This window comes from Pongo pygmaeus, chromosome 12 (genome assembly GCF_028885625.2).
Source record: "Pongo pygmaeus isolate AG05252 chromosome 12, NHGRI_mPonPyg2-v2.0_pri, whole genome shotgun sequence".
In the NCBI taxonomy this organism is placed as follows: domain Eukaryota; kingdom Metazoa; phylum Chordata; class Mammalia; order Primates; family Hominidae; genus Pongo; species Pongo pygmaeus.
This window is the reverse complement of record NC_072385.2, coordinates 71,440,190-71,453,340: the sequence shown is the minus strand read 5'-3', so window position 1 is coordinate 71,453,340 and position 13,151 is coordinate 71,440,190. Positions and strand designations below refer to the sequence as shown.

Genomic DNA, 13,151 nt, shown 5'->3' with positions numbered 1-13,151 from the left:
TAATGCTCTCCCTCCCCCCACTTCACCCCCGACAGGCCCCAGTGTATGTTGTTCCCCTCCCTGTGTCCATGTGTTCTCATTGTTCAGCTCCCACTTATAAGTGAGAACGTGCGGTGTTTGGTTTTCTGTTCTTGGATTAGTTTGCTGAGGATAATGGCTTCATTTTCTGTTCCTGCATTAGTTTGCTGAAGATAATGGCTTTGAACTCCATCTGTGTCCCCTGCAAAGGACATTATCTTATTCCTTTTTATGGCTGCATAGTATTCCATGGTGTGTGTGTACCACATTTTCTTTATCCAGCCTATCATTGATGGGCATTTGGGTTGATTCCATGTCTTTGCTATTGTGAATAGTGCTGCAGTGAACACATATGTGCATGTATCTTTTTAATAGAATGATTTATATTCCTTTGGGTATATACCCAGTAAGGGGATTGCTGGGTCAAATGGTATTTCTGGTTCTAGATCTTCGATGAATCGCCACACCGTCTTCCACAATGGTTGGACTAATTTTACATTCCCACCAACAGTGTAAAAGCATTCCTATTTCTCCACAACCTTACTAGCTTCTGTTGTTTCTTGACTTCTTAATAATTGCCATTCTGACTGGCATGAGATGTTATCTCATTGTGGTTTTGATTTGCATTTCTCTAATGATCAGTGACGTTGAGCTTTTTTTCACGTTTGTTGGCTGCATGAATGTCTTCTTTTGAGAAGTGTCTGTTCATTTCCTTTGCCCACTTTTTAATGGGTTTTTTATTGTAAATTTAAGTTCTTTGTAGATTTAGATATTAGACCTTTGTCAGATGGATAGATGGCAAAAATTTTCTCCAACTCTGTAGGTTGCCTGTTTGCTGTGATGATAGTTTCTTTTATGAGAGCCATTCATGACAAACCCACAGCCAATATCATACTGAATGGGCAAAAGCTGGAAGCATTCCCCTTGAAAACCGGCATAAGACAAGGATGCCCTCTCTCACCATTCCTATTCAACATAGTATTGGAAGTTCTGGCCAGGGCAATCAGGCAAGAGAAAGAAATAAAGGTATTCAAATAGGAAGAGTGGAAGTCAAATTGTCTTTGTTTGCAAATGACATGATCCTATATCTAGAAAACCCTATCATCTCAGCCCAAAAGCTTCTTAAGCTGAAGCAACTTCAGCGAAGTCTCAGGATACAAAATCAGTGTGCAAAAGTCACAAGCATTCCTGTACACCAACAACAGGCAAGCAGAAAGCCAAGTCATGAATGAACTCCCATTCACAATTGCTACAAAGAGAATAAAATACCTAAGAGTACAGCTAACAAGGGAAATGAAGGACCTCTTCAAAGAGAACTACAGACCACTGCTCAAGGAAATCAGAGAGGACACAAACAAATGGAAAAACATTCCATGCTCATGGATAGGAAGAATCAAGATTGTGAAAATGGCCATACTGCCCAAAGTAATTTATAGATTCAGTGCTATTGTTGTTAAACTACTATTGACATTCTTCATAGAATTAGAAGAAAGTATTTTAAAATTCATATGGAACCAAAAAAGAGTTTGCATAACCAAGACAATCCTAAGCAAAAAGAACAAAGCTGAAGGCATCATGCTACCAGACTTCAAACTATACTACAAGGCTACAATAACCAAAACAGCATGGTACTGACACAAGAACAGACACATAGACGAATGGAACAGAATAGAGAACCCAGAAATAAGACTGCACATCTACAACCATCTGATCTTCAACAAACCTGACAAAAACAAGCAATGGGGAAAGGATTCCCTATTTAATAAATGGTGCTGGGAGAACTGGCTAGCCATATGCAGAAAATTGAAACTGAACCCCTTCCTTACACCTTATATAAAAATTAACTCAAGATGAGGCCAGGGGGCCGGGCGTAGTGGCTCACATCTATAATCCCAACACTTTGGGAGGCTGAGGCAGGCAGATCATTTGAGGTCAGGAGTTTGAGACCAGCCTGACCAACATGGTGAAACTCCATCTCTACTAAAAATACAAAAAAATTAGGCATGGTGGCACATGCCTGTAGTCCCAGCTACTCAGGAGGCTGAGGCAGGAGAATTGCTTGAACCCAGGAGACAGAGGTTGCAGTCAGCCAAGATCGTGCCACTGTACTTCGGCCTGGGAGACAGAGCGAGACTCCATCTCAAAAAAAAAAAAAAAAAAAAAATGGATGAGGTTGGGCACAGTGGCTCATGCCTCTAATCCCAGCACTTTGGGAGGCTGAGGCAGATGGATCATTTGAGATCAGAAACTCAAGACTAGCCTGGCCAAAATGGTGAAACCCCATCTCTACTAGAAATGCAAAAATTAGCCAGGCATGTTGGCATGCGCCTGTAGTCCCAGCTACTTGGGAGGCTAAGACATGAGAATGCCTGCTTGAACACAGCAGGCAGAGGTTGCTGTGAGCTGAGATGGCACCACTTCACTCCAGCCTGGGCGGCAGTGTGAGACTCTGTCTAAAAAAAAGAAAAAAAAAAAAAAAAAACGAGATGGATTAAAGACTTAAATGTAAAACCCAAAACTGTAAAAATCCTAGAAGAAAATCTAGGCAGTACCATTCAGGGCATGGTCATGGGCAAAGATTTCATGACGAAATCACCAAAAAGCAATTGAAATGAAAGCAAAAATTGACAGACGGGATCTAATTAAACTGAAGAGCAAATTCTTAATGAAATCTCATCTTAGTTGTTGATGTTGTTGTTCTTCCTCCTCCTTCTCCTAGTCTTCTGCCTGCCTCCCTCCCTCCCTCCTTCCCTTCCTTTCATTCTTAAGATATCAAAGTGCTACCATATAAGATATTTCAAGACCGGGCACGGTGGCTCACGCCCGTAATCCCAGCACTTTGGGAGGCTGAGGCGGGTGGATCACAAAGTCAGGAGATTGAGACCATCCTGGCTAACATAGTGAAACCCCATCTTTACTAAAAATATAAAAAATTAGCTGGGCATGGTGGCACACGCCTGTAGTCCCAGCTACTTGGGAGGCTGAGGCAGGTGAATTGCTTGAACCTGGGAGGCAGAGGATGCAGTGAGCTGAGATCACGCGACTGCACTCCAGCCTGGGTGACAGCGAGACTCCGTCTAAAAATAAAATAAAATATCAGTATCAAATGATAATAGAAAATATCAAATATTGGTTCTAGCTTATCCTATTATTTAATACTTGGAGGGCAACCTTCTTACCAACCTAGGCATGATGACGGTCCTTGCTCTGCTCAACCTTGGAGTTTGTATTTGGTGATTCTATGCTTCAGCAGTCTGAAGAGACTTAGCTTTATGTGTGTACTGTTGGCTTTGTGAACCAGAAGAAATAGTGATTGAGACCAGTAAATAAAATAGGAAATGAAGAAACGATACCCTACATAGAAAATATTGGAAATATCAGAGGAATTAATATAATAACCTCTCTCTCCTCTTGCCTGAACCCAACTGTAAGGAATGACACAATTTTTTGAGAACAGCCCCGCAGGACATGGAATAAGACAGAGAAGGGAAGATAATGAATAGGAAAGGACAAATGGAAAATAATCAGCACAGTTTTCAGGAAAATATAAAATTTTAATTGGGGCCAGTGGTTCCTTAGGAAGGAAGTTGGGTGATCTTTTGCTACAGAGAAGCTATTTCTGGGATTCCAGGTCTCTTGAAGTAAAGGAGCAGTATCAGTGATAATTGTGAGAAAGCCACAGAAGTGTGGGAATGAGTGGTGAACACAGGCTTACTTATGAAGATGTTTTGAACTTCTCTGGCAGACAATGTTCAGTGCTACTGGGTTTCTTATTCATTATTCAGTTGCCCTTCAAGGAGCCATTGCCAATTTTAATGTCTGCCATATGTGTTCATTCTTGAGTGCTTGCACTCCCTCTTCCTCTTTCTCTCTTTCTCTCCCCTCCTTCCGCTGTGGTTAAACACAGAAGACAGTTGCAGAGTTGTGGGTCAAAGGGTTATTTTAAGCATATGAAAGGACAGTCCAAACAGAAGATAGGCTTTATGGCCAAAGTTTGTGCTCAGTAAAGAGTCCCTTTGTGTCAACAAATGAAATTAAAAGAAAAATCTGGGGTAATAAGCTTTATGAAACATAGCCAGCTTTATGTGGCTTTTTTTTTTCTTTTTCTTTTTTGAGATGGAGTCTCAATCTGTCGCCCAGGCTGGAGTGCAGTGGCGCAATCTCGGCTCACTGCAACCTCCCTCTCCCAGGTTCAAGCGATTCTCCTGCCTCAGCCTCCTGAGTAGCTGGGATTACAGGTGCCCACCACCAAGCCTGGCTAATTGTTGTATTTTTAATAAAGACAGGGTTTCACCATGTTGATCAGGCTAGTCTCGAACTTCTGACCTCCTGATCCGCCCGCCTCGGCTTCCCAAAGTGCTGAGATTACAGGTGTGAGCCACCGTGCCCGGCCTCTGTTTTCAAGTGCATCAGATGTATTTTCCGTAGTGTACCCGAGCCAAATGCAAAATGTGAAGAAATTTCTATATGTTAAGCCCCAGTTTAAAGGCTCTTGAATTCCTTATAAAATATTTTGATAGCATAACTAGATGAAAGTGGGCCTTGGTAATACAGTTTTAAGTAAACAGTTTCAAGTGTCATGTATGCTTACATGTCGCTTTTGAAGGCTGTTAATGTGCATTATTTCAAGGGGAGAAAGGTGAAGATTGGGATGGAAAATATATCTGTTTAACTTTGGACTTCTTTATTTATTTTTTATTTTATTTGTTTTGAGATAGAGTCTTTCTCTGTTGCCCAGGCTGTAGTGCAGTGGCGTGATCTCAGCTCACTGCAAGCTCCACCTCCCAGGTTCACGCCATTCTCCTGCCTCAGCCTCCCAAGTAGCTGGGACTACAGGCCTGCCACCACACCTGGCTAATTTTTTGTATTTTAAGTGGAGACGGGGTTTCACCATGTTAGCCAGGATGGTCTTGATCACGGACCTCGTGATCCACCCGCCTCAGCCTCCCAAAGTGCTCATTACAGGCATGAGCCACCACACTGGGCCTGGACTTCTTTATTTAGCCTACTCTTTGTCTAGTATTTGGCATCCCTCAAAAATAAACTGAGCTTCATTCATACATAGAGGTCCAATCACAAATGAGTCCTGAAACCTACAACAAACTAATGATCCCTTAGTCAGAAAAGATCCTGGCTATTTTTAAACATGCCTTACTCAGTTGCTCCTATCTCTATGAATATTGTTCCTGGTAATCTCTTTGCCTATACATAGAAAACCAGGTGATTTATTACTATAACTTACTTTCACTGAGGTGAAATATAGGCTACGTCATCTTTTTTTATCAATGTCCTTAATATATATGTTAGTTACTGGTAATCACTAATTTCTAGACCATTGTGTCCAAGGCCAGATGTTTAAAAAATTGTTTTAGGCCAGACACAGTGGCTCGTGCCTGTAATCCCAGCTCTTTGAAGGCCAAGGCAGCTGGATCACTTGAGGTCAGGAGTTCGAGATCAGCCTGACCAACATGACGACACCCTGTCTCTACTGAAAAAAAAAAAAAAAAAATTAGCCAGGCATGGTAGTGCACACCTGTAATCCCAGCCACTCAGGAGGCTGAGGCAGGAGAATCGCTTGAACCTGGGAGGCAAAGGTTGCAGATCGGGCCACTGTACTCCAACCTGGGCAACAGAGCGAGAGACTCTTGTCTCAAAAAAAAAAAAAAAAAAAAAATTGTTTTAAAGTCAAACTAAAGGCCTCAATAAAACTGAATGAAGAACAGGCTTTCACATCTGAGAGCTGTTCTAAATTTTGCCAACTGAACTGCCTAATTTGTCATAAATTTGCTTTTCTTTCCAAAAGGAGATAACCCCTCTTACAGCTTGAACACTTAATTAATATTCTTTCTTTGTTTAAACTTGGTTTTTGCTTTGGACTAAATGAAAACTTGGCAAAGTTTCTAAGCTCACATATGAGACTGCACTTCTCTCCTATCCAAATACATGTTTGAGGACAGGACTCCTGTAGGCAATGAGAGCTGCCTTCCCTGTCTTTGGAAGCCTTTCATCCAAGAGGCCCCTTCTTTCTCTTTGTACTTATTTCTCCTTGGGGGATGTTCACTATCATCATTGTAGACTCAGCTTAGCAGCTTAGCAACAGCAAAATCAACTCCTGAATGTTCTTCTGGCTGATGGCAAAGTGACACCCTCCTTCTGAAGAAGCTTGTTGGCCTTCCTTTAACTACCACTTTGGAGATGGGGGTAGGAAATGCCATAGTATTGTAGGGGAGGAAAAACTTTTTCTCTGCCTTCTTAGGTTCATGTATAAGGCCTGCAAATTAAACTGACAAAAGATTCATAGGAGAAAAAAAATTACAAATTTTACTAATGTAAGTATTTTTAATTTTGTATGCACACAAGCTTAACAGAAAAAAAAAAAAAAAAAGAAAACCCAAAGAGGCAGTTAGACTTGAAAGCTTGCATACCATTTTAACAAAGGAAGATAAATTGTGGAGAGAAGTGACTAGACAAAGGAAGAAGGGTTTGGTCTTCTAAAGGTAGTAAATTATGGGAATTAAGTATATGGTGAATCTAATAGTAGATAAGAGTTATTTTACTAAGGTTTGGGCAGGCTCATCGTGGTGTCAGCTTTCCATCTTTTTTGTGCCCATAAAACTTCCCCAGAGAGGGATTTATGGCAGTTCTCACCCTCTCTTTTTTTTTTGAGACAAGGTCTCACCCACGTTGCTAGGCTCACTCCACCTCTTGGGTTCAAGCAATCCTCCCACCTCAGCCTCCCAAGTAGCTAGGACTATAGGTGCACACCATCATGTCTGGCTTTTTTAAATTTTTTTTTTTAATTTTTAGAGATAGGGTTTCATTATTATTGCCCAGGCTGGTATTGAACTCCTGGCTTCGAGTGATCCTCCTGCCTCAGCCTCCCAAAATGCTGGGGTTACAGGCATGAGCCACCATGCCTGGCCTGGCAGTTCTCATTTTTTAGAAGTTTCTGCTCTTGGCCAGATAAGGGAAACTCCAAGACTTATTTTTCCATCTGTTGAGTCTCAATTGCCTTCAGCACAAAATAACCTATATGCCAAAGTGGCAAAGTTGGGGCTGGTATATTCTGATACTTTTCAGTAGTTAGATAGGAAAATACAGAGAAAAGAACATTGACTTAGTGACTGTCATCAACAGAGGGACATTAGCCACATCATTTAACATGCCTGGGGCTTAATTTAATTATCTAGAAAACAAGGCAATTGGATTATATGCTCTGTAAGGATTCATACTGCTCTAAAATTACTTGATTACTGTTCTGAAGGATTTTGAATGTAGTTGCTCTTAGATACATAAAATTTATCCTTGTCTCTCAAGATAATGCAGATGTAGAATTTGTCCAGTGTACATGAAATTCCTGCTACCATAACTCAGAGATCTTACTACTGGGCAACATACTGATTCCCCCCACCCCCGTCTCTACAAAAAAAAAAAAAAAATTTCTTTTTAAATTAGCTGGGCATGGTTGCATACCTGTAGTCCTAGCTACTCAGGAGGCTGAGGTGGGAGGATCGCTTTAGCCCAGGAGTTTGAGGCTACAGTGAGCTATGGTCATGCCACTGCACTCCAGCCTGGACAACAGAGAGAAAAAAAAAAAAATCTTATTTTTTGATATCTACCATCTACCTAACCTAGGATTGATTGACCAATCGTAACAGTGATTGAAGGAATGTATTTAAGGGAGCTGTGAGGAGGGTTGGCTTGCAGCAAGTGGAAGGACCCCAGAAATGTTTGTTGCCATTTCAAGATCTGGTTATCTTTCAGTTATCTGGCTCATGTTTCCCAACCAACTTGTCACAATTTCTGGCATAACCACTAAATCCAAGTTAGCTCACTTCCCAGACTAACTCAGAGTCCATCAGAGTCAGTCAAAATTCTCCTTTCATTTTTGTAATCCAAGGTGCTGTGGAGACAGTATGGACTTCAGCGTCATCCAGAGCTGAGAGTTCACTGTCTGATTCTGCCTTTTTATGGTATTTATTTTTGATACAGGTTAACCTCTTTGTGCCTCAGGGTCCTCATTTTTAAAACAGCACTACTCAAGTTCTTACCTTAAAAATTATTAGAGGATCAAATGAGATGACAAAGAGGACGAGCTTCTCATATGCCTCCTAGTGAGAACATCTGACATTTGTATGCCTCTTGTTTTTCAATATGAAACACCATCATAAAAGCACTTTTATTTAGGGCATTATGTGCATATGCTTTGCTGGGTAAAATATCACTTCGATATTAAGGTCTGAGCTGGGCTTGCTGGATTGGGACCCTAGATATTTTGAGTTTGGTAATGCCTGATGGCCTTGGCAATCTTGCGGTTTCCCTCTAAAATATCCTTTTATGTTTTCCAGGAATCTGAATTTCTGTGTTTGGAATTTGACGAGGTCAAAGTCAACCAAATTCTGAAGACGCTGTCAGAGGTAGAAGAAAGTATCAACACACTGATCAGCCAGCCTAACTGAAGATGATGTATGAGGAAGTTGGAGTTGTTGAAACCAAGTTGTTCATGATCTGTACCGCTGACCTTTTTTAAAAAAATTCTTGTGCCCGCATTGGTATTAAATCCTCGCATTCAATCTTCCTGCCTCTGCTTGCTCAGATTTCTTTTTTTCTAGCTTTCATTTACTCTTACAGTTGTTCCAGTGCAGAGGTTCTCACCCTTCAGTGTGCATAAATGTTACAAGGGGTACTTGTAAAAGCATTCACTTTTTTGTTGTTATTATTAAATTCAGAGTCTTGCTCTGTTGCCCAGGCTGGAGTGCAGTGGTGCAGTCATGGCTCACTGCAGCCTCAAGCTCCTGGACTCAAGCGAGCCTCCCACCTCAGCCCTCTCAAGTAGCTGGGACTACAGGTGCATGCCACCACACTCAGGTAATTTTTGTATTTTTTGTAGAGATGGGGTTTCACCATATTGCCCAGGCTGGTCTGGAACTCCTGGGGTCAAGTGATCCTCCTGCCTTGGCTTCCCAAAGCCCAAAGTGCTGGGATTACAGGCATGAGAAAAGCATTTACATTAAAAAAAAAAAAAAAAAAAAAAAAAAAAAAGGATGCTTCCAGGGCCCTATCCCCAGAGACTTGGATTCAATAGGATTAGGGTGAGAGGGATCAACAATGGAAATCCTTGATATAGTGGTTTGTCCTGGGTGGGGTTTTAAGAATTTATACATGATAAATCATGCAGGAATTATTTTTAAAGTAGGGAAAAAAAAAGCTTTTATCATGCAAATATAGGGCTGACCAAAGTGCTATGTCCTTAGCTGAGGCATAGGAGCACCTACCTAACCTAGAAAAGATGTACCTGACCCTAGTTAAAACCTGAGATCCTTCTGAAACTGATTTGGGCATTTGGATTAGTTCTGCTTAAATCTAGGGCATCTGGTTTGATCTGAACTACTGAGAGACTCAGGCTTTTCTGGAACCTAGAACTAAATTGGCCTCGCAACAAAGGGACTCCCTTCACTTGCCTCAAGTCAGGATCGTGGGAAGGGGCAGATGTCTGCTGAGACAGATGTGAGGTCTTTTACCTCAGAAAATTTTACCTGAGTCATTAAAATAAAACTCCTTTCAAAAAATTTCTTTAAGAAAAACTAGTGTAAAAAAAACTAGGTCCTACTAGAGAAGTTACCAAACACCAAGAATATTCCAAAGGAGGAGGCTGTCAACCAGCATATTGAGGCTATGGTCCTTGTTGAACAGGTTTTGTCATCTGATACTGATAATATTTAGAAATCTAAGATGCCTTTGGGGTATAATATGTTCAAAAAATGTGGTTCTCTTCGTCTGTGGTTACAGCATATGTCCATGCTAAGGAGTTTGTTTCAGGACAGGAATAAGTCATCTTCTGTTAAGCAGTTTCTCCTAAATCAGTTTGGAGACATTTCAGGAGCTCTTCTAACACCCAAGCTGAAATTATTGGCTTCTTCTCTGATTAAAACCATCCCAGCAGTTAGCAAACAATAACCAGAAGGTTTTCAATGTAGCCCCTGTGGACCCTTCAGAAAACATCTTGAAACAGTACTGTAAATAGATTCAAGAAAGGAATGTGGTTTGGAAAAAAAAAACAACTATTTTAAACTTGCCTTCTGTTCCCAGGGCTGCTGCCATGTAATCTAGGAGAATTTTGATAAGGTCTCCTGCTGTAAAATGGAGCAATAGAATATCTCATCAGATAATCGGATTCCAGATGTCCTTGGAAGGAATAACTAGAGCTACCACCTTAGTATTGACTCACATATCCCATGGAAGTCTGTGGAAGTGTGAAGGAACAGCACATGGGCCACAAGGAGAGGAAATCATTGTCATAGTCTGAAGCTCTGTTTAGGTCATCCCATGAAAGTAATAGCTACAAGAGTGGCCACGGGCTTTTAAAATTGTATTCCCAAACCCTAGGTCATTGGAAGAACTACAGTTAATGTATACTGAGTTTTCAAGAATTAAAAAGAAAATCAAAAACTGGTTGTTTCTAACAGGGTATATTTTATATTTACTGATGACTTTTAATTTTTTATTATCAAAGGTATATATGTTTATTATAGTCTATTATGAAAATACAGAAACAGACTAAGAGCAGTTAATGACCCATCAATCTAATGTACAGAAAGAAGGCTAGAACTAGGAGAAGAGTTGACTTTCCTTGAATAAATTCCCAGAAGTGGAGTACACATTTTTATTTATTTATTTAGAGACAGAGTTTCACTCTGTCACCCATGCTGGAATGCAGTGGCGCTACCTTGGCTCACTGCAACCTCCACCTCTCGGGTTCAAGTGATTCTCCTGCCTCAGCCTCCTGAGTAGCTGGGATTACAGGCACCTGCCACCACGTCCGGCTAATTTTTTTTTGTATTTTTAGTAGAGACAGGGTTTCACTATGTTGGCCAGGCTGGTCTCGAACTCCTGACCTCAAGTGATTCACCCGCCTTGGCCTCCCAAAGTGCTGGGATTACAGGCGTGAGCCACTGCACCCGGCCTAGTACACAGTTTTTAACTTTGATAAACATTGCCAAATTCCTCTCCAGGAAGGCTGTATTAATTTGTATTCCCTCTGAGAAAGTATAAGACTAAATTACCCCCTCTCTTGCCTAATTGGCTATCATCATTTTTTGTATTTTCTGGGACTAAGTTCTTAGAAAGTTTTGTAAGGGACACTTACATTAAACCAGGACATCTGCCTGGTAACAATAAAAGCATGGAGAAAGGACCAGCGAAGGAGAAAACAGGCATGAAGTTCCCAGTGACCCCACTAGGTTTTCTACCTCTGCGATCCTAGATTAAAACCACTTTGTTTTGATTTCAGGAAATTAGGGACAAAATAAAAATCTCAGCCTGAACTGGACCTTGTAGAAATTATCCCTGCTTGAGCAATAAGCACTCTAAATTCAGTCTGTTTAGAAACATTCCTGCCCATTAGCTGGGTGTGGTAGCACAGGCCTCAAGTCCAAGCTGCTCAGGAGGCTGAGGAAGGAGGATGCCTTGAGCCCAGGAGTTTGGGGCTTCAGGCAACAACAGCAAGAGCCCATCTCTAAAAAATAAAAGGAGAGAGAGAGAGAGAAAGAGGAGAGAGAGAGAAACGAGAGAAGAAAAGAAAAAAACAGTCCAGCCAAGCTAAAAGTTAGCTTTCAGAATAAAGTCAGAAAATAACTCCAGACTTTGGTAGTGTGTTGATAAGAAGCAAAAGATTTGGTCTTATTCTTAGGTCAGACTTCCCTTGGAAGCTCTAGTTCTTCTCAGCTGTAACAGCAAAAGCCTAAATTCCATTATAGACTCTTTATTTCCTTTATATAACCTCTCTTCCCTCAGTCTTATTTTAATAATGATTCAAAAAGAGTTGCAGCATTAAAAAAAAAGTAGTTTAACTCTTCGCCCCCAAATGCAAGAAGGTGGTGAAAAGCAGAGGATGACACTGAGTATCTTAAATAGCTGACATCATGTCAAACTATTAATTGTTGAAGTTATTTTTTTACACCTGAGTGAACATTTAGAAAATAATAGAAATAGAAATTAAAGGGAAATAAATGCTAAACAGATGTTAGAAAATACTGTTTTCTGAAGTGTACAGTAAGCATCTTTTTGTGTTTTTTTTTCTTTTTTTTCTTTTTAATTTATTTATTTATTGAGATGGAGTCTCACTCTGTCGCCCAGGTTGGAGTGCAGTGGCGCGATCTTGGCTCACTGCAACCTCCGCCCTTTGAGTTCAAGCGATTCTCCTGCCTCAGCCTCCTGAGTACCTGGGATTACAGGCACCTGCCACTGCACCCAGCTAATTTTTTTTTATTTTTGGTAGAGACGGGGTTTCACCTTCTTGGCCAGGCTGGTCTTGAACTCCTGACCTCATGATCCCAAAGTGCTGGGATTACAGGCGTGAGCCACCGTGCCTGGGCTTTTTTTTTTTTTTTTTTTGAGAAGGAGTCTTACTCTGTCGCCCAGGGTAGAGTGCAGTGGTGCAATCTCTGCTCACTGCAACCTCTGCCTCCCGGGTTCAAGCGATTCTCCTGTGTCAGCCTCCCGAGTAGCTGGGATTACAGGCATGCGCCACCACTCCCAGCTAATTTTTGTATTTTTAGTAGAGACAGGGTTTCACCATGTTGGCCAGGCTGGTCTCGAACTCCTGACCTTAGGTGATCCACCCGCCTCTGCCTCCCAAAGTGCTGTGATGACAGGCATGAGCCACTGCACCCAGCCCCAAAGTGTATAGTAAATGTCTAAACCAATGAAAGGGACAAGATATAGAAGGAATCCTAGGATCAGCTGAGAAATAATTGAATACTTTCCTAAAAGAACATGATACTGGAAGGGATGGGGTTTGTGGGACAATTGCTATTTTGAATTCTTAGGTGTCCAGCTTTACAACCAAGGTTTACAAATATTTTAAATGGTGATTTAGCAGAAGGGAAAACTAAAATAGAATATGATTAGCTTAAGCTTACCTCTAGTTGTAGAGTATACAGGTTTTGACCTCAAAATTTGAGAAATCACAATTTTTATGTAAGTGCAATTAAGTTTTCCTTATTTGGGGGATGGTCATGATTGTCTCTCATGGCAACACAACTGTATGCAACATTGAACCATCCTTTGTTGCAAAGGAACCTGCCTGGGCCTGCTTCCTGTTAGATAAATGGTCCCAACTGGCATAACTTACA

At 41.1% G+C, this 13,151-nt stretch overlaps 1 protein-coding gene across 8 annotated transcripts in view; it reads left to right on the top strand.

Moving 5' to 3' along the window:
* The window catches only part of COMMD1 (copper metabolism domain containing 1), a 246,976-nt gene extending 238,385 nt beyond the window's left edge, over nt 1-8,591 (top strand). For all 8 annotated transcript variants that reach the window (XM_063648682.1, XM_063648685.1, XM_054474960.2 and 5 more), the window contains one exon: nt 8,367-8,591. In XM_063648682.1, coding sequence (XP_063504752.1) covers nt 8,367-8,477 — 111 coding nt within the window. In that variant the 3' untranslated portion in view covers nt 8,478-8,591. The remainder of the gene's footprint in view (nt 1-8,366) is intronic.
* The last annotated feature ends 4,560 nt before the right edge of the window (nt 8,592-13,151 follow it).